Source organism: Oenanthe melanoleuca, chromosome 8 (assembly GCF_029582105.1).
Source record: "Oenanthe melanoleuca isolate GR-GAL-2019-014 chromosome 8, OMel1.0, whole genome shotgun sequence".
In the NCBI taxonomy this organism is placed as follows: Eukaryota; Metazoa; Chordata; class Aves; order Passeriformes; family Muscicapidae; genus Oenanthe; species Oenanthe melanoleuca.
In genome coordinates, this window is record NC_079342.1 from 26,957,574 (window position 1) to 26,976,043 (window position 18,470).

The 18,470-nt window shown below is 52.1% G+C and overlaps 3 protein-coding genes across 3 annotated transcripts; 2 read left to right on the top strand and 1 right to left on the bottom strand.

Moving 5' to 3' along the window:
* The first annotated feature begins 162 nt into the window (after window positions 1-162).
* On the top strand, window positions 163-2,845 carry LRRC52 (leucine rich repeat containing 52). Its single transcript, XM_056498056.1, has 2 exons — window positions 163-772; window positions 2,586-2,845. Exons 1-2 carry the CDS (start codon window positions 163-165, stop codon window positions 2,843-2,845), a joined length of 870 nt encoding a protein of 289 aa, XP_056354031.1.
* Window positions 2,846-4,727: 1,882 nt separating this feature from the next.
* Window positions 4,728-10,284, top strand: MGST3 (microsomal glutathione S-transferase 3). Its single transcript, XM_056497587.1, has 6 exons — window positions 4,728-5,460; window positions 7,528-7,651; window positions 8,486-8,559; window positions 9,111-9,168; window positions 9,835-9,907; window positions 10,067-10,284. Exons 2-6 carry the CDS (start codon window positions 7,535-7,537, stop codon window positions 10,186-10,188), a joined length of 444 nt encoding a protein of 147 aa, XP_056353562.1. The 5' UTR covers window positions 4,728-5,460; window positions 7,528-7,534; the 3' UTR covers window positions 10,189-10,284.
* Window positions 10,285-10,490: 206 nt separating this feature from the next.
* On the bottom strand, window positions 10,491-18,464 carry ALDH9A1 (aldehyde dehydrogenase 9 family member A1). The gene is made up of 11 exons (XM_056497583.1): window positions 18,167-18,464; window positions 17,485-17,630; window positions 16,284-16,413; window positions 15,897-16,031; window positions 15,253-15,449; window positions 14,350-14,490; window positions 13,472-13,660; window positions 12,513-12,600; window positions 12,054-12,195; window positions 11,441-11,553; window positions 10,491-11,337 (listed from the first exon to the last, which is right to left on the bottom strand). The coding sequence occupies exons 1-11, from the start codon at window positions 18,354-18,356 to the stop codon at window positions 11,243-11,245; spliced, it is 1,566 nt and encodes a 521-aa protein (XP_056353558.1). The 5' UTR covers window positions 18,357-18,464; the 3' UTR covers window positions 10,491-11,242.
* Between the last annotated feature and the right edge of the window lie 6 nt (window positions 18,465-18,470).

Genomic DNA, 18,470 nt, shown 5'->3' on the forward strand with positions numbered 1-18,470 from the left:
AGCTGGGCGCTCTGCCAAGGGCTCAGGTGAGCCACAGACACAAAGTGCTTCCCCACAGCCCCGCAGCCGGACACCTCCTCGGCATGGCTGGGAGGGCAGTGCAGATTCCATAGGGCTGCTTCCAGTCCACCAAGGGCTAAGCAGCCTGGAAGGTCCCAAACCATGTCTCCTCCATGGTGCCTGAGCCTCGTGTTTCTTTTGGGAATGGCATCAGAGGGGATCAGCTGCCCGAGCAGATGTAGCTGTCAGTACCTGGAGGTGAACTGCACCGGGCAGCAGTTGCAGGAGCTCCCTCTGGACATCCCTCTGGACACCAGGCAGCTGATTTTAGCAGCAAACAACGTCTCGTACCTGCCAGCGGTGGAATTGAGCTTCCTGGCTGATTTGGTCTATCTGGACTGCAGAAAGAACCTCTTGGGGGATGACCTGGATTTCACTTTCATTGGCGTGGCCAAGCTTGTCTATCTGGACCTCAGCTTTAACAACCTCACACAGGTCACCTTCAGCACCTTCTCCCACCTCCTCAGCCTGGTGGTGCTGAAGATCTCGGACAATCCCAACCTTGTGGCCATTGAGAAGGATGCTTTTGCCAACAACACCTGGCTGAGGCACCTGGATGTGAGCCGGACGGGCTTAACCTTCCTGGACTCCAGCACCATGCGGGACTTGCCCAACCTGAGGCTTCTGGGGCTCAGTGACAACCTGTGGCACTGCAACTGCTCCTTTTTGGACTTCATCACCTGGATGATGGAGAGCGATGTGCATTTTCCAGGTGAGGGCTGTGTGAGCACAGATTTGTGTAGAACAGAGAGCCCTCTGTTCTCTTTCTCAAAAGTTCAGTTCACAGGACTGTGCCACTGCATGTCAGTGTGGGTGCCATTTTCTGCTGTCACACAAGCCAGGGTGGGAGCAGTTGTTCACATCCCCAGGGCAGCCAGGGAGGTGCAGGCTGTAGCTGGGACACTGCTGCTTCCCTAAAACACCTGAATCCAGCCTCAGGTATCCCTGTGCCTGCACAGCACCCCATGGCTGCAGCACCAAGAGCAAGGAACCCAACACAGCTCCAGGAAGATATTCACTGGGTAAAATCATTGCTCTGAATTTCCTGCCCTGTCTCCACCCCAAAATCAGCTGTTGCCCATCATATTGAGAGATTCTATAAATGGGCCTTGGAGAAGCTGAGACAGGGTAATCACCAGTTCCCTCTCCCATAAAAGCACTGTCCCAAGGGTGATGTTTTGCTTTGCAGCTGCAGCACATGGACTTCGTTTTTCCAGACTGAAAAGACACAGCATACATGAGCAAGGAAAGCTTTGGTTTCAGTAATGCAGGGCACAATGGTGAGAGAGAGCTGCAAGAGAGAAACTGGTTGAGAAAGTCTGTCCACTGAATAAGAAAGGGCCACAAAAGAGCCCAAGGGAAAAAAAAAGGAAGGACAATTAGAAGCTGGTGTTAGGACAGAACTAAATTAAAGACATCTCAGGGTCTTTATCACATGTAGTAAGCTCCTTATAGACAATAAAGGGTTGGATTTTTTTTCCACATACAGGCAATTATGGAACAGTGGAATAAAGTACAGCTCTCAGCAGTGAGATTTGAGATAACCCACTGAACCCTGCAACAGGAGAATAAAGCTCATTGCAGGCTGTTGGGGAGGGGAGGAGTAGGAAAGGCAGCCTTAAACTGAGGGTTATTCCAGGCCAAAGGGGTATTAGGACAGAGTCCTGGAATCTGCTGCAAGCAGACCCCAGCCTGGTCTTTAGAAAGACTCTTGACCTTCAGAAATGTCAGAATTTTGAGCTCAGCCTGGGGGCTGACACAAAGCTGCCCAAGTTTGGATGGATTTAGGTAACAGAGAGATAAAAGCTCTCCAGTTTTACTCAGGAGCAGGAGCGAGATCAGCATGAACAACATCACTCAGTCATGTACAACCTGTGGCTCCCTTTCCCAGGCTATTCCATCCTGTCCATCAAGCAGTGCCCAGCCCGTGCCCACCACGGTGATCATGTCTGTGGGGTCCAAAACCTGCAGAGGAAGGAGGGCCATGGCTGAGGGCACACCCCACACTATATTCATCCCTCACTAACTTGAAAGGGAGCAGGCAGCATCTGTTTTATCACTGCAGATATTGCAATGTGACAGGGTATGGTTGTTATTTCAGTGGAACTGAATCATTGATGAGTTGCCTCTGCTTTTCTCACAGAGCAGGTAAGGCTGTCCCTGACTGCAAACCACCCTCGTTGTCAAACACACAGCAGCCTCATTATTCCAGCATAATTTAGGCTGTATCACTTCAGAAGGTGTTTGAAATTTAAAAATCAACAAACACAGGTGCTCTTATATGAAGATGAAAGTGCTCAATCAGCAGAGATGAGCAGGGCAGGGACAGCAGTTTGCCACAGTGGCATAATCCAGTGGGAAATATTATCCTATGGAGCCAACACTGCAAAAAGCATTCTGGCAATCTGAGAATTGTGCTTTGGCAAGGGGTTAGCACAGGTTTGGCATGAGTTTATTTTAATAATTTTAATTCATTAAATTATGGTACAGGCTAGAGAGTCCTGCTTCTGCTCATCTCTCTGCAGATGCTGACAAGATCACCTGCTACACCCCAGCAGGCCTGCGTGCCCTGAGGATGCCAGCAGCAGAGGCACAGCTCCACTCCAGCTGCCTGACCCAGCTGCACAAGCAGGATTATGTCTTTCTGTGCCTCGTTGGCTTCTGCATATTCCTTGCTGGCACCATGGCAGCCTGGCTGGCCGGCAGCTGTGCTGTCATCTACGAGGCCCATGCCTCAAAGGGAGAGGAAGAGGAGGAGGAGGAGGAGGAAGACACAGCCACTTAGGATCAGCCCTTCTGAGCTCCCATTGTGGGAACTAAAGGCAGAACTTCCTGCCTGATTTCCCATGTGGTCCCACCCTAGATTTTTTTTTTTTTTAATTTTTTTTTTTTTGGGGGGGGGAAGTAAAATAAAACTGCAAGAGAAGGAAGTATCTGTGCTCCAGTTTCCCTTGCTGCTCAAAACCGAGACTTCTGCCACTGGCAAAATATTTATTTTAGGGAGGTGTAAAATGTGTGCACAGTACCAGGCATTTCCACTTCCACCCTGTCTGGAGACCACAGAACAGTAGGCACATAAGGACTGGCTTGAAAAGGTACTGAAATATGGGAAAGGTCCTGGCACTGTGCTGTAGCCAAGGAGGTCATCAGGCCCTTCCTGGCCAAAAGCCCAGCAGGGCTTACAGGGATCAGCCTACACAGCTTGAGCCCCAGGGAATTACTGGATTGCTGGAGGCTCAGGGAGTCCAAGAATTTCCTTCTGTGGAAAGGCAAAGAGATTAAAACCAAGACTTTTAGGAGCCCAGAATCCCATTGGTTCTTCCTTTTTTTCCCATTACAATGGTGTCAGCAGAAGAACCCTCTGTGCTCCTGCAGTGCAGCCAGACCGCCTGTGCCTCCACTGTTATATGAACATTTACAGAACTGGAAAGTCCAGCTCTGCTTTTCTGTCACATAACCCTAAAACTGGAATGTTTTATAAAGTAAAAATACTGCTTACACGCTCTCCAAATATTCTTGGAAATGGGTTGTGTGTCCATACCGAAGTGTCAGAGTTACATCTACAGGGAGATGCAAGATCCTTGCCAAGGGAAGTATCTGCTTACATGAGCCAGCACAGCAGCTCCAGGTGTGAAACACCGGCTACTACAACCAGCACTGCAGGGTCTGCTGAGATAACAGGGGAAACCAGGAGATTTCAGCAAGCACTGTGTGAATTACCAAACTTAGAGCCATTAGACTGCGAATCAAAGCTGAGAGCTCTTAGCTATAATGGGTATGGCAAAGAGGATGTTATGTTAAATTTAGCAGCAATTTATTAATAACAGCAGTGGTATATAAATGAATACGATCAAAATACAGTATTACAGAAATTTGAGTAAATACAAAATTTAGCAGTAATTTAGTATAATAGAGGTTTGGTTCGGTTGAATAAAGCATAAGCAAAACTGACCGGGGGTATGGGGAGGGCCAAATCAGTCAAGCTAAAAATCTCACTTATATACTATTTACTAATACATATTAATACAGAAGCTTCTAGGAAGCTCCTCCTCGTTTCACATCCTAAAATCTACGTCACTATGTTGTGTTGCACATGCTTCACCAGTGGTCGGGGGTCTCTCCTCTTTTCGGGGGTCTTGTTTCTGATGAAGGCTCTGGGTCTTCCTCAGTGTTTGCTGTTTGACCTTGCAGGTAGCGCAGGTGCACTAAACTAGAAGTTATATAATTAAATATATGTTCCCACAACAGGCCTTATTCCAGTGTCTAGTGCCTGGAATGGTTCCAACTGGCCCAATTCAAGGTTGAAAGTTTTATTTCTAGATGCTGTTCTTAGACCTATACCCTTCCTATCCTCACACCTACCAAACATCTGGAGGATGATTCCATCTGCTTTGTTTAACCATTTCCTTCATCCTTTTTGCTTTGCAACAATTAAGGATAATTTTTCTATTGATTATAAACCAACAATTTTGCTAATACAGGTCCAATTACCACGAATCACATATATAAAAAGGTTATGGGAGACAGAGTGAGGATAAGGATGTCTGTGTGCTGGGGGACATGGGCATGGCGAATCCCTCTGCTCAGCAATCGCGATTCCCTTCTCCTGTCGCAGCTGTGAGGCGGATGGCGGCTGGTCGAGCCCCGGCCCCGCCTGCGGGTGGTGCTGAGGCGGTGCTGAGGGCAGTGCTGCAAGCAGTGCTGCAAGCAGTGCTGAGGGTAGTGCTAAAGGCGGTGCTGAGGGCGGTGCTGAGGGCAGTGCTGAGGGCAGTGCTGCAAGCAGTGCTGAGGGTAGTGCTAAAGGCGGTGCTGAGGCGGTGCTGAGGCGGTGCTGAGGGCAGTGCTGAGAGCGGTGCTGAGGCGGCGCTGAGGCAGTGTTGAGGGCAGTGCTGAGGGCGGTGCTGAGGGCGGTGCTGAGGGCGGTGTTGGGGCGGTGCTTGCAAGCAGAGCTGAGGCGTTGCTGAGGGCGGTGTTGGGGCGGTGCTTGCAAGCAGTGCTGAGGGCGGTGCTGCAAGCAGAGCTGAGGCGGTGCTGAGGGCAGTGCTGAGGGCGGTGCTGCGGGCAGTGCTGAGGCGGTGCTGAGGCGGCGCTGAGGCAGTGTTGAGGGCAGTGCTGAGGGCGGTGCTGCGGGCAGCGCTGAGGCGGTGCTGAGGGCGGTGTTGGGGCGGTGCTTGCAAGCAGTGCTGAGGCGTTGCTGAGGGCGGTGTTGGGGCGGTGCTTGCAAGCAGTGCTGAGGGCGGTGCTGCAGGCGGTGCTGCGGGCGGTGTTGGGGCAGTACTGAGGCGGTGTTGGGGCGGTGCTGCGGGCGGTGCTGAGGGCAGGACGGCCCCTCTGCCGCTCCCTCCCCTTCCCCTCCCGGCTCATTCCCGCGCTGCTGGGCTGCTCCGCACCGCGCTGAGGGTGAGTGCGGGCCCGGCGGGCTAGGGGATGCTCCCGGGGCCTGCTAACTCGCGGTGTCCACATAGAAAATGCTGGAAGCGCCGTGGGCACGTCCCAGGCGGGAGAGGCTGCGGGGGAAGGGGGCTGCGGGACGAGCAGGCCGCGGGGCTCTGCGGCAAAAGGCTCTGCCGGCTCCAAGGCTGAGCGTACATCGGGTCATCCAGGCCGAACCCACGCGTGGGTCTGTTCAAGGGGCCTTAATGCGCTCTGCTGACTCAACAACGGCTGCAGTGTTGTGGCAGAGTTGGAAGTGGCCCTTTTTCTGCTGCCGTTCTTAGGCCGTGTCCTGCTCCAAAATCTCCAGCCGGAGCCATCGCAGGGTAAAAGGCAGAAATTGAGTCTTGTGCACTTGGCGGGTCAGCAAAGCCCTCGCAGCTGCGGGCAAAGGTTGCTGAAAGGCCCCGGGCACCACAATCCGGAAACCAACGTGGGAGTCCTGGTGACTTCGGAGTGCTTTATAAGGCTCCAAATTACCTGAGCAAAGGCCTGAGGTACACTGTTATCACTAGTGTAAGAGCAGCAGTTTTATGACACACCCGGTTTAATTCTGTGCCGTGCTCTTTGTTCCCGAGATAAAGGCCCAGATTATGACTCAGTGCTGGAAGATGAAATGCCTGGTTCTCCACCAACCTTGTAATTTGAAGGGGGAAATGCGACCACCAACCTGCTCTACATGTTCTATTTTCAGTGTGTTACCTGGCAGGTGCTAACCTCAATTACAGGTGTACGCAGCTGGCTTTTCTTCATTACTTCAGGGTTATAATATTCTTACTGATAATTGTCTGCCACACTTCCTGTGGACAAAGTCAGTGTTGTCTTCACCTGGCTCCATCGGTGATAATCCTTTGCAAATGAGAAATAAAACCCTCTAGTCCCTGTGTGAGGGATGCAAGAGAAAGATTTTGCAGCAGTTCCCTGAGGTGGCTTTTTCCCCACACTGACAGATTGTGCTGGTGGGTCAGTGCAGGAGATGCCAAAACATCGTGGAGGCACCATCTGGAGACAGGCACCAACTGGGGTCTGATTGGGAGAATTGTCTCAGTGCTGGAGGGAGGTCTCTGCTGTTTTCTGCTGTGCTGTGTCATGCAGCACCCTCCAGGGTCACCCAGACAGGCATCTGAGGTTTGGGGTTGTGCAAGATGGCTGTGGGGAAGGGCCCTGGTGCTCTCTGTGCTGTGTGTGGAGCAGGGCAGGATTATGGGGGCTGGTGAGCAGGAAAGAGTGAGAATGTGGAATGTGGGGCAGCGTGGCAGAGGTTGCAGGATGCACCTTCTGCCCCATGCTTCTGTCTCAGGCCTGCAAGAGGGAGCACAGAACCATTAAACAAAAGCCACATAGACCCTGGTGTCCCCTGGTGCAGTAGCTGTGTGTTGTTGGAGCTGTTCTCCAGTTTTGACTGTGAGAAGGATCCTGGGAGCTGCAGGGCTAAGCATTGATCATCTGGCCAGTGGCTCTTTACCCAAAATTTCAGTTATCATTGCTGTGGTGGTAGGTTTTATTAGTACTTTATATAATGATAACCTTAGCAGTACAAATGAATCATTGATATAGCCCAGCTCCTTCCAGCTCAGGATTTCTGAGCCAGGTTCTATTGTAATTCCCAACTTACCTCTTATTCCCAGAACTTGTCCAGTTTCCTGTTGAATTTATGAACACTGCCTGAATTTACAATGTCCCTTGGCAAGGAGTTCCACAGGTCTGGTTCCTGGTACATGAAGAAACATCTCTCTTAGGGAACAGGCTGGAAATAAACTGACTTCATTTGGTGGCCTCTAGCTCTGGAGCTGGAAAGGCCCATGAGTTTCTGCCCAGGCTGCACTAAGGTTCTCCAGACAGCACTTCCCACCAACACTTAGGTGATTTTTAAGGCTCACTTGACAGGTTTGTGCAGGCTCCAAAAGGTACAAATTCCTTCAGTCAGTCCTTGTGCTGGTCGCTCTTGGGGTCCAAGCCCAGCAACTGTTCCATGCACACATATCATGTGTTGCCCCTTCCCCAAGGTATTCACAGGCTCCCTTTCTCTGGCAGCACCACGATGACTGTTCTCTCCAAGGAATATGGCTACGTCCTGCTGACCGGGGCTGCCAGCTTTGTCATGGTCACGCACCTCGCCATAAATGTGAGCAACGCCCGCAAGAAGTACCATGTGGAGGTGAGTGCTCAGGCTGCAGCCAGGCTGCTGACAAGCTTGGTGACACCTTGAGCAGTTTGGGGTGACTTGCTGACATTTCCTGCCCCACCACTCAGATGTAGAAGGGATGGAGCTGCCATGGCTCTCCAGAAAGCATGACTGAGCTTGGGATTTGGGAGATCAGGTGCTTGGCACCGAGCTGAAAGCATGTGGCTTTGAGGTTGGTAGCACTGATGGGCAAGAAACTGCTCAGCCCTTTTCCCCTGCAGATAAGACTTGATGCAGCACTGGGGGAAGGAGTCATACCAGCACAAAAGTGACAGGAGAGTTTCTCAGACTCGGGGAGCGTGTGAGCTCTGTCACAAGCCTTTCAAGTGACCTTCCCTCAGCATGCATTGGGGAGCCTTTAGGCCAGGCAGAGCAGTGGGCTGGGTGGGGACAGTTGTGAGTCAGGGCCATGGCATGCAGTGGCTGCTGTGCCACTCGGCCTCAGCACAACCCACTGCTGCTTTGCTTTCACCACCTCACTCAGGGAAGTGACAAGCAGCTGTGGGCACGAGGACAGCTCCAGCTGCCTGTTGGGGTGGTCCCATTCCTGCTACATCAGGATTGGAGCAAATGTACCCAGTGTGTGTGGTGCACAGAGGGCTGGATTTGAGGCCTGGGGAAGCCTCTGCAGCTGCTCCAGGAAGGCAGTGACCTTGAACACAGCTTTTGTGGGCCCCAGGGCAGGCACAGGCTCTAACCTTCCACTGCAGGTTGGTGTTGCAAGCACCCAGGCAGCCCTGGGCTCCTGGGGAGAGGAGGTGCAGGCCACACTTGCTGATGCTTTGCTGCTGGTTTATTTTTTGGCAGTACCCAACCATGTACAGCACAGACCCTGAACATGGGCAGATGTTCAACTGCATCCAGCGCGCGCACCAGAACACGTGAGTGACACCTTTGAACAGGGACCTTGGAACACACAGGGCTGAGGGGCAGAGCCCACAGCCCCAGGGGTGCTGCTGCCACTGCTTTGAGCCAGCCTCAGACCTGCAGGAAGCTGTGCTGGCTCCTTCCCATGCCTTGAACCATGGGATAGTACTGTGAATCCTCTTCCCCTGTTCCCACCGATTTGCTTCCATGGGTAGATCTTAAGATGAGAGGAATCTTGTTTCCAGAAGGTATTGATCTGTTGTGCTGCCCAGATCTTCCTAGGGAGAGACCAAAGTCCACCCAGCTCCTGGGGAATGTTCAGAGTGGCTTAGGGAACAAAATGGAAAGAGTGGTGGGTATCTTGGGAGAGAGGCACAGGCTGGGAAGAAGCCCCAAAAACTGTGTGTGCTCAGATCCCTTCTTTCCTCAGGCATAGCACTGAGCACAGACTTGTAATGAGCCCAAAATGTCCTTGGCAGGGGATGTTTGCAGTTTCTGCCCTTCTGGAGTTTTGTCTTTGTAAGCAACCTGAGCACAAACACAACCTCCTCACTTTTATTTTCAGATTGGAAACCTACCCTGCTTTCCTGTTCTTTTTAAGCACTACTGGACTCTACCACCCGGTGAGTGATGCAGAACTCTGCTCTGGCTCCCTGACCTGGGCAGAGTGGGGGACAGGAGGCCACAGCCCCTTCAGTAGCCACATCACACTTAGTGCCAGTGCCCCATCTTAAAATTTAGTTGTAGAAGGTCTTCTGCAGGAGAATCATGAGTAATAAACTCATTGCTGCTGTTTCAATATTAGAGCCCTTTCGTTCCCCTAAAGGTGCCCTGTTAGACAAACAGCCTCCAGTCACTGAGTGGGAAGAATCCTTTCCAAGCCCTTCCAAGGAAGTCAAGAAAAGCCTGGATTATTTTTAACTGAAAGATGCAGACAACTTGGGAGGAGACAGGCACATGGGAGAGGCCAAATCCGGTAGCTCTGTCTTTGCCATCAAAGGACAAATTAGGCCTTTCCTGAAGCCAGACTCCTTTTCCAAGAGGGAAGGAAGCAGCATAGGCACATCTGGCAAATGGGAGCCACACTGGAGCAAGCTCTTAATTTAGAGTCAAGGTGGAAGCTTGGAACACCTACTGGAGGCAGGGCTTGGAGCAGCAGCTGCCTGCACAATCCTGGTCCTCACTCTGGCTTGCTAACTGGGCAGGGGTGAAATGAGATTGAGCACCTGGTTGGCTGCATGACTTTGCTCAAGCCTGCAGAGCCTTTAACACTTCTTCTTTCTCTGCAGAGAGTTGCCACAGGGCTTGGCGTGGCCTGGATCTTTGGGAGACTCCTCTATGCCTATGGCTACTACACAGGAGGTAGGACTGCTGTTGGCAAGAGCTCTCATCCACCAGGGATGCCTGAGCTGGTGCCTGCTGTTTAGCCCTGGGGATTTCCCTTTAGTTCCTGCTCCCTCTTCAATCTCCAGGCTGGGCCAGTCTTTTCAGTGCACTGACAAATCCTGCTTTTTTTTCCAGATCCCAAAAACCGAAACAGAGGGGCCCTTGGCTCCCTGGCACTCCTTGGGCTGGTGGGCACAGGCGTCTATTCAGCCTGCCAGCACCTGGGCTGGGTCTGTGAGCCCAGGTGCAGATGCTAAAGAGAGTTTTCTTCTGTTTTCTTTTAGAACACTTGGCTTCCAGTGTTTGTTCTCTTTTCTTACTCAATAAAGGAAGTTGTTCGTTCTGTGTTTCCATTCTAAAGTTAGAGGGTTTTCTTAAGAAGCTCTGCAGAATGCTAGAAATACTCTGGTTTTGTAGGACTACAGAAATCTGTCAGGCAGAGATGTTCCTTCTAGCTTTTATGATTTTAGTGATCAAAAAGCCACCTTGCAGCTCATTTAACCAATACATCAGCAGCCCCATTTCTGAACCCCTCAATTCATGTCACTCTGAGAAGATGTTCCAGAGTAAGTATTTTATTTGATTACTAAAAAAAGACATAGGCAAACAATTAAAGTTGTTGTTTCATCATGTGTATAAAGGAAGTTTACAGGAAGGAAGAGAGATAGCTTTCACTATTCTGTGCTGGAACTCACCACCACTCTTGTGTGGAGGTGATTCTCAGGGCCATGCCTGGCGCAGGCAGCATCAGCCAACCCTCCTCACAATGCTTTGTCCTACTTTTAAGTAAGGTACAGATAGAAAAAAACAAAACTGGAGGCTACCACGGGTCTAGAGGGAATAAACAATGCTACACTTAAGGCTTTCATGTGGTCACAGAATAGACAAGGTTAGAATAGTTAGAGGATGTCGTTGTGTCCAAGAGCTTATACATGCTTTGAGAAGGGTCTTACCAAAAGAAGCCAAAACTGAAGCTGATGGAGGGTGGAAGGCAATGGGAATTAAGGCACACAGTCTGGGAAGCTGGGCCTGGCCTTGGCCACTGACAAGCCTCTGGTAACACCTCTGTGGCTGCAGGAGCTGCTGCCAAAAGCCAGACTGGTGCCTCCTGCTCTGAGCTTCCCATTGTCCACCAGCCAGGTCAGAGCTGAGCCCTGTGTGTACAACCCCCCCTGCAGGAGCAGGGTGGCTAAATGCTTGCTCCAGCTCTGCTTCCTCCCAGGCACTGACAACTCTAGGGTACTTGATTGCTGGGTACATGATCCACTTCTCTGGCTGGCAGGAAGGAGCTGCCTGGTGCTCCCCTGAGCACTAGAACACAGACTCCACATCACCCATCTCCACACAGACAGTCTTCAGCTGCGAGTAGTACTCGATGGCTGCCCGGCCATTCTCCCTGCCAAAGCCTGCAGGGAAGAGCTGCAGTGAGCACACAGCTCCAGGCACTGCCAGCAGCCACTCACAGCCCCTGGAGCTGGCATGGACCAGGGGAGGTCACACAGAGCTCACCTGAGGACTTGTATCCCCCAAAAGGCAGCTCCACAGGGCTGACGTTGTAGTTGTTGATGAAGCACATCCCGGCCTTGAGAGCAGCCACTACCCTGTGAGCCTTCTGGATATCCCTGCAGGAAAAGGGCAACTCAGCTGCATCCCCTTCTTCCCTGCCAGGCAACATCCACTGGAGAAAGGCCAGCAGGCCACACTGCTTTTCAGAGTCCAACCTGCCCTACTCTGTCTTTGCCTGCTCAAAGAGAGCAGCACCAATTCCCAAGGATGTTCCAAGTGCATTCAACTCAAGAGGGCTGGACAAGGACACCAGCAATATGGAGTGGGGCAAGCAGCCAACAGCAGCCCAGCAGGCTCCTGATGCATCCTGGAGCTGTAGGAAGGCAGGCAGCAGGCCAAGCCAGGCTGGGAGGAACCCAAGGGACAGCTGGGTCCACCCAACACTTCAGGAAAAAAATGGCAGCTGTGCAGTCATTCACAGATTTCCCTTTTGGCAATCCCTTGCTTCAGCTTTTCTGGAAAGAAGATACCCATGCCCAGGCACTGCAAGAGGAGCAGCAAATCACTGTAGTATTTCCCCTCCCCAGAATGATTCCACAGCACTGCCCAGTCATACCTGGTGAAGACACCACCTGCCAGGCCAAATTTGGTGGCATTGGCTCTCTCCACAACCTCCTCCTCCGTGTCAAAGGGCAGGATGGCCATGACAGGCCCAAAGATCTCCTCCTTCACACATGTCATGTCATCCTTGCAGTTCCCTGGAAGCAGGGCAGAGCACAAGAGCTTCAGGAGGAAGAGCAGCAGCACAGCCTGTGCACTCAGCAACCCACACAGCCTTGGAGACAGCACCCAGCATGGCAGAGCAGCCAGGCACACCCTGCACCTCAAAGCACCAACACCACCACTCCTGCCAGGCCCTCCAACAGAACAGATTTCCCGGATACACTTCTTGGAAGCCTCAGCTCTCTCTAGGACCTCCATCCAGACATCCCCCCATCTGGGGACATTACAGAGCCAGCTGAGCTCAGCTTTCTCAGGAGAAATCCCACAGTACCATGACAGAGATGGATCCTACCTAGCACACAGGGGCGCATGTAGTAGCCATTCTTCAGCTTTGGGTCATCTGGCACATACAGGTCCCCACCACACAGCACCTCTGCTCCCTGGAAAAGAGCCAAGAGAGGAAGGGATGCAGGCACATCCAGGAACATCCTGCCCAGCTCTGCCTGGCCCTTGGCCTGTCCCAGCATGCTCTGCTAAAAAGTTTGTCCCTATCTTTCCTGTCAGTTATGTACTGAAATGCTGCAATCAGGTGTTCCCAGAGCCGCCTTCTCTCCAGGCTAAACCACCCCAACTCTCAGCCTTTCCTCATGTGTTTTTCCTGTGCTGAGGATTTCCTTTGCTGAGAAGTGGGGTCTCACCAGAGCAGGTAAGAGGGGCAGAATTCCCCCTCTCCTGCTTTGGATGCAGCCCAGGACATGAGGGGGTTTCTGGGTGCCAGCACACACAAGTCCTTCCTCACAGGGCGCTCCATCTGCTCATCCCCAGCCTGGATTGATACCAGGCATTGCTCTGACCCAGGTGCTGCACCTTGTACTTGGCTCCAACCACCTCTCTGTTTTCCACATGCCTTAACACACCTTCTAGGAGGATCTGTTCCATGATCTTTCCAGTGTCACAGCAGTGAGGCTGATGGGTCTGTAATTCCCAGCCTCTCCTGTCCACTCTTTTTTGAAAATGAGCATTTTTCCTTTTCCAATCACTTGGGACTTCACCTGACTGCTATGACTTTTTAACTATCATGGAAAATGGCTCAGCAACTACATCAGCCAATTTTCAGAGGACCCTAGGATTCATCCCATCAGATCCCACAGACTTCAGCACCCAGTGGTCGAACATACCCACTGAAAAAACCATAGACGACCAAAAAAACCCAGCTTAACTGGGAAGGCACAGGGCAGGAGAGCCGCTGGCAGTGTGTTTGTCTAGCAGGAGAGATTTCAGGGCAGTCATGAGGCAGCATCACAATCTGACCTGTTCCTTTGCCTGCTTAATAAAGCCCTGCACACGATTCAGGTGGGGCCGGTTGATGAGGGCTCCCATCCGTGTATCTTCCAGAAGTGGGTCTCCAATTTTGATCTTCTGGGTGCGTTTCACCACCTCCTTTGTGAAGGTATCCAGGATCTTCCTCTCCACAAACACCCGGGTGCCGTTGCAGCACACCTGGGACACAGGACAGGCAGCTCAGAACAGGAAACAGCACTCCACAGTCCTGCCCTGCTTGGGTCCTGCTCCAGAGGCTACAACAGCTAACTTGTCCCTGGGGACAAGGAACACAAAGAGACTACCCTGGGGCCCTGACTGCACTGAACAGTCCTTGCTGGACACAGTGGTTCTGATGCCACCAGGTGGCAAAAAAGCCACCAGGTCACCAGCAGCAGAGACCTTGAGCTGACTTCTGAATTCCCAGAAACGACCCTGCTGAGCAAATTTGCCAACAGTATTACACAAAACCTGCACACAGATGGATATCCTGAACTGGGGAAGGACAGAACCCTGTCCTCAGGCTCAGCACACCAGCCTGGAACCTGCTGCCCCTCCAAGGGATACCAGCACAGCTTCTCCTGACCTGTGAGTGCCAGACTGGTGCCCAGGGCACAGAACAGCTGTGCTGAGCTGGGTGCTTGGTGCCAGGGAGGCTCTGTGCCTGGGAAGGACAGGACACTGGCTAAGTGTGTACTGGGGGAAAGGCACACTCTGCCCTGGCTCACACAAGGGCATATCCCTTCTGCCACTGCACAGGGAAAGGAGCTTCAGGGCACTTCCAGCAGGTGACAGGCTGGCCCCAGTGCCCAGTCCTGACCCCACCCTGCCTCCCTGGGAAGGAGCACTCCTGCCCCACAGACACTCACCTCCCCTTGAGTAAGGAAGTTGGCCATGAGGGCTCCCTTCACAGCATTCTCCAGATCAGCATCTGAGAAGATGATAAGGGGGGATTTGCCCCCCAGCTCCAGGGTGACTGGCTTTATCCCTTTAGCTGCCATCTCCATGATCTGAGGGGAACAAGGACCCAAGAGTTGTGACCCACTGGCCAAGGGGAGGCTGGTGGGGAGAGGCAAGAGAGACCCAAATGGAGAGTTCCTGCAGGACCATTCACCAACAAGAGAAGCAGCACAAAGGGCAAGCTGGATTCCCTAGATGTGGTTAATTCAGACTGAGGATGGCCTCAGAGGGTTTGGGGGCTGTGTTTTTACAGATAAAACCAACAAAATCTGGAGAAGCATTTGCAGGAAGTCTTGTGCTCAGTGTACGATGCAGGCAATGATAGCTGCCATCTGCCACTCCAACCCATAGGCACACACTTGTAGGGAGCACTCGTGGGACATTTCCCCTTCTTCCAGAATTTATTTCCAAAAGTCTTTCTTTCATTTTGTAATAATAAATTGAGGGTGAGAAGCTCACAGAAACCACCCTCTTACTTAAAAACAGTAGGTTGCATGCAGCTTTAGTGCTTTATAGCAGCCAGACACATATTTTTCTTGTGCTGCTGTTTTGTTTGCTCTCCTCACATCAACACCCACCTGAGCAGCTCACAGACTTCTTTGAAACCAGGGGCTAAGCAAGTGAAGCTGACCAAGGGGTTCCCTCCCAAGCCCATGTCCAGCAGCTTAACTGGATCCCCAGCATGACCCTGCACGTGCTGTGAGCTCCTTGCCCAACCCCAAAAACGCTGACCTACACCCTGCCTCTACAAGCCCCATGCAGAAAAGCTCAGGGAAGTATCAACTAGACCCTTTGTCTCAAGGTGCTTTTACCTTCATGCCAGTTGGCACACTGCCAGTGAAAGAGATTTTGGCCACATCTGGGTGGTGGCAGAGGAACTGGCCTGTGGCAGCCCCACCCTGCACCACGTTGAAGAGCCCCTTGGGCACTCCAGCCTCTGTGAAGATCTCTGCCAACCTCACTGCAGAGATGGGGGTGAAGGGTGAAGGCTTGAAGACCATCGCATTGCCTAAAGGAACCCAGACACAGGCAAGGTGGGGTTAACACCCAAACTGCTTGAGGGAAGGAACAAAAAACAATTCCCACCCCACACCATCAGTTTGTCTCAACAGATCCCAGATATTTCCCTCAAGAGAAGAGGAAACACTTTCAGCTGATCACTGCAACTACCAAAAGGGTGCCCTTCCTGCTGGGGGAGATGGGGCTGCTGGTCTTGCCCTGCAGACATTTCCAGAGACCTTCCCCATCTGGTACAAAGCCAAGCTATCAGTGTTTTTCTGTGTGCACTCCTAACCTCTTGACATGTTCCCCCTTCCATTTCCCTTCCCTTTCTGCCAGAGTAACAGCCTGAACATTCTGCTAATCCTTCAACACTTCAAGGTAATTGTAGACTTCATCCCCGACAGGATCCCTTGGCTTTGAAGTGACACTTGTGTGGGCAGAAAGGCTCCATTACCACAAGCCAAGGCCGGGCCAGACTTCCAGCAGGCAATCTGGAAAGGGTAATTCCAGGCTCCAATCCCAACACACACCCCAAGTGGCTCTCTCCGAGTGTACCCAAAGGATCCCCCGGGAAGCTGGATGTGTTCACCTGCAAAGAAAAGAGCAAAGTTCCTTCTTGTCTGATCAGAGCCCCCGGGGGGCTCACAGCAAGCTCACAGAAGGTGTGTGAGTGCCCACAGAGCATAGCAGCATTGGGCAGAGACCTCTCAGAATCCTTCCAAGGTATTCAGGAAAAGGACTAGTCCATCTCTCAGAGACATCAGCAGATGGCTTTGTGCCATTGGAGTTAGCAGGGAAGGTGGGATAGGGAGCAAAGAGCAAACTGCAGCCATGTGCTCACCCGCCAGAGATCCTGCCAGCCCTGCGTAATACTCCAGGCACTGCCAGGATACGTCGATGTCCACTCTGGCTTCAAAGATGGATTTCCCATTGTTGATGGTCTCCATGGTGGCAATTTCATCTCTCTGCTCCTGTGAGAGGCACAGGACAGAGATGTTAGAGAAGCCTGGAGTGGAACTCCACAAGGAGACAGCTGCTTCCCTAGCACACAAGTCCCAAACAAGATCCTGCCATGAGAAACAGTCATCTCCAAAAGGGACAATCCCAACTGCTGTTTATCAATTTCCCCATGGTGACTGAGTGCAGGGCAATGTCAAAGGGGAAGCTGCTGGGGTTCACTGCTGGTCCAGTCTTGTTTAACATCCCTGTTTATCTAAAAGATGAACAAACATGAACTTAGAAGCTGGTTGGCAAACAGTGATCAGAATTCGCAGAAGTAAACTGGGAAGAGCAAACAGCAAGATCAGGATGGAAGCAGAGGTCGGTGAAGAGGGACAAAGCAATGCAGCTGGGAAGCATCCTTTAACAGTCCCTCTCCCAGGCAGAAATATTACCCTGCTCTGGAAGTCTGGCAAAACAAAAAGTCTGCCATAAAGAAAAGTTTTCTCATGACTTATACACAATGGGGAAAGAAGGTCTGGGCTCTTACAGATCTGTGCCTTGATGGCACAGAGATTAACTGTGATGTCCAAGAACCTGCTATCTCAGAAAGGAGTCTGTGCTAAACCTCGCTTATGTGCATCCACCCTGTGTGTATTAACTGATAAAACCAGAACTCCTACTTTCTCTGATTGCCAGGACACATTCCAGTCATGTAACAACAGCCTCCGACAAGCCAAAAGTTCAGCAACGCCAGTTATGCAACTTCAGCTCTGAAACTGTGCAGTGAAATTTAATCTTTGGAGCTATTAAAAGAACCACAAACCCCGCAAGATGCCAAATGGGTGGCTTCAGTTTTACGTCTTCTAACAGAATTAAGCTGAGAAAGCACACACTGGCCTTGGATCCAGTGATAAGACCAAAGCTGCAGGCAGGGATGCTGACTCCAATGATAAGAGCAAAGCCCTGCCTGAGGCGGTCTCTTCTGGCCAAAGGTGGGTTTTAACTCCGGAGCAACTCCTGGAGCTCTGCAAGTCCTGCTGTAGCTCGAAGAGCCACAAGGAAGCTCAGAGACAGAGCCACTCCTCTCCCCACCAACATACCCGAATAATTCTGGCAGCCTCCAGCATCACCCGGCAGCGCTCCATGCCCGACATCTGACTCCATATTTTAAAGGCAGCCTTGGCACTCTGCACAGCCAGATCAACTTCCTTCTCCCCAGAGCAGGGCAGCTTGCACAGCACACGACCTGGGCACGTTTCAAACAGGGAATGAATGAGATGGAAATCTCAGAAAAGGGATTTATCTTACACCACATACTTCAGTCAGGCCACCTAAAGCAGGCAGAGGGCTTGCCAGTGAAACCCACTGATTTGTAATCAGCCATAGAAGAGGTGCTGCAATTCAGATGGCCCGAATTAAAGAGCTGACACTCTACACAGTCGTGTTCTGGTTACTAATTAGCTCCAGTTGCTACAAAAATCCTAGGTTTCCCAGTTGAGTCGGTTACATTTCCACTACCCTCTTCAGGACTCTGGTTACACATTCCTCAGGACGCTTAAACACTTAGAAGTGATTCTGCTGAACACTACTACATACCAATAACTATAATTACATAATTACAGAGATATTTAAACCGTGGGGTTTTGCCAAAATCAGACTGCGCGTGGCAGAGTGAGGGCTGATTTCTGCATAAACAACGATGGCCAAAGGCTGCCGAGGAGCAGCAGGGACGGCCGGGGGAAAGGCGCACCCGGGGCCCTGCGGGCGCAGAGGTTCCCGTACCTGTGGCCGGCTCGAACACCTCCTCCAGCTGCCCGCCGTCGGCGGGCTGGACGCGGGAGCCGCCGCGGTAGTTGAGCGGCTGCTGCACGGTGCTGGTGCCGGTGGCGGAGCTCATGGCGAGGCCGGGAGCGGGGCGGCGCAGCCGGGACAGCCGCAGCAGCAGGCTCGGCAGCCGGGGCTGTGCCAGCATCGGCGGATCCCGTCAGGCGCCGCGGCCCGGAGGCGCCGCCTCTCCCACGGCCGCCTTTTCACCGCCAGAGCCCGCCCCGCCCGCCAGCCGGGCCCGCTCCCCACCGCCCAATTA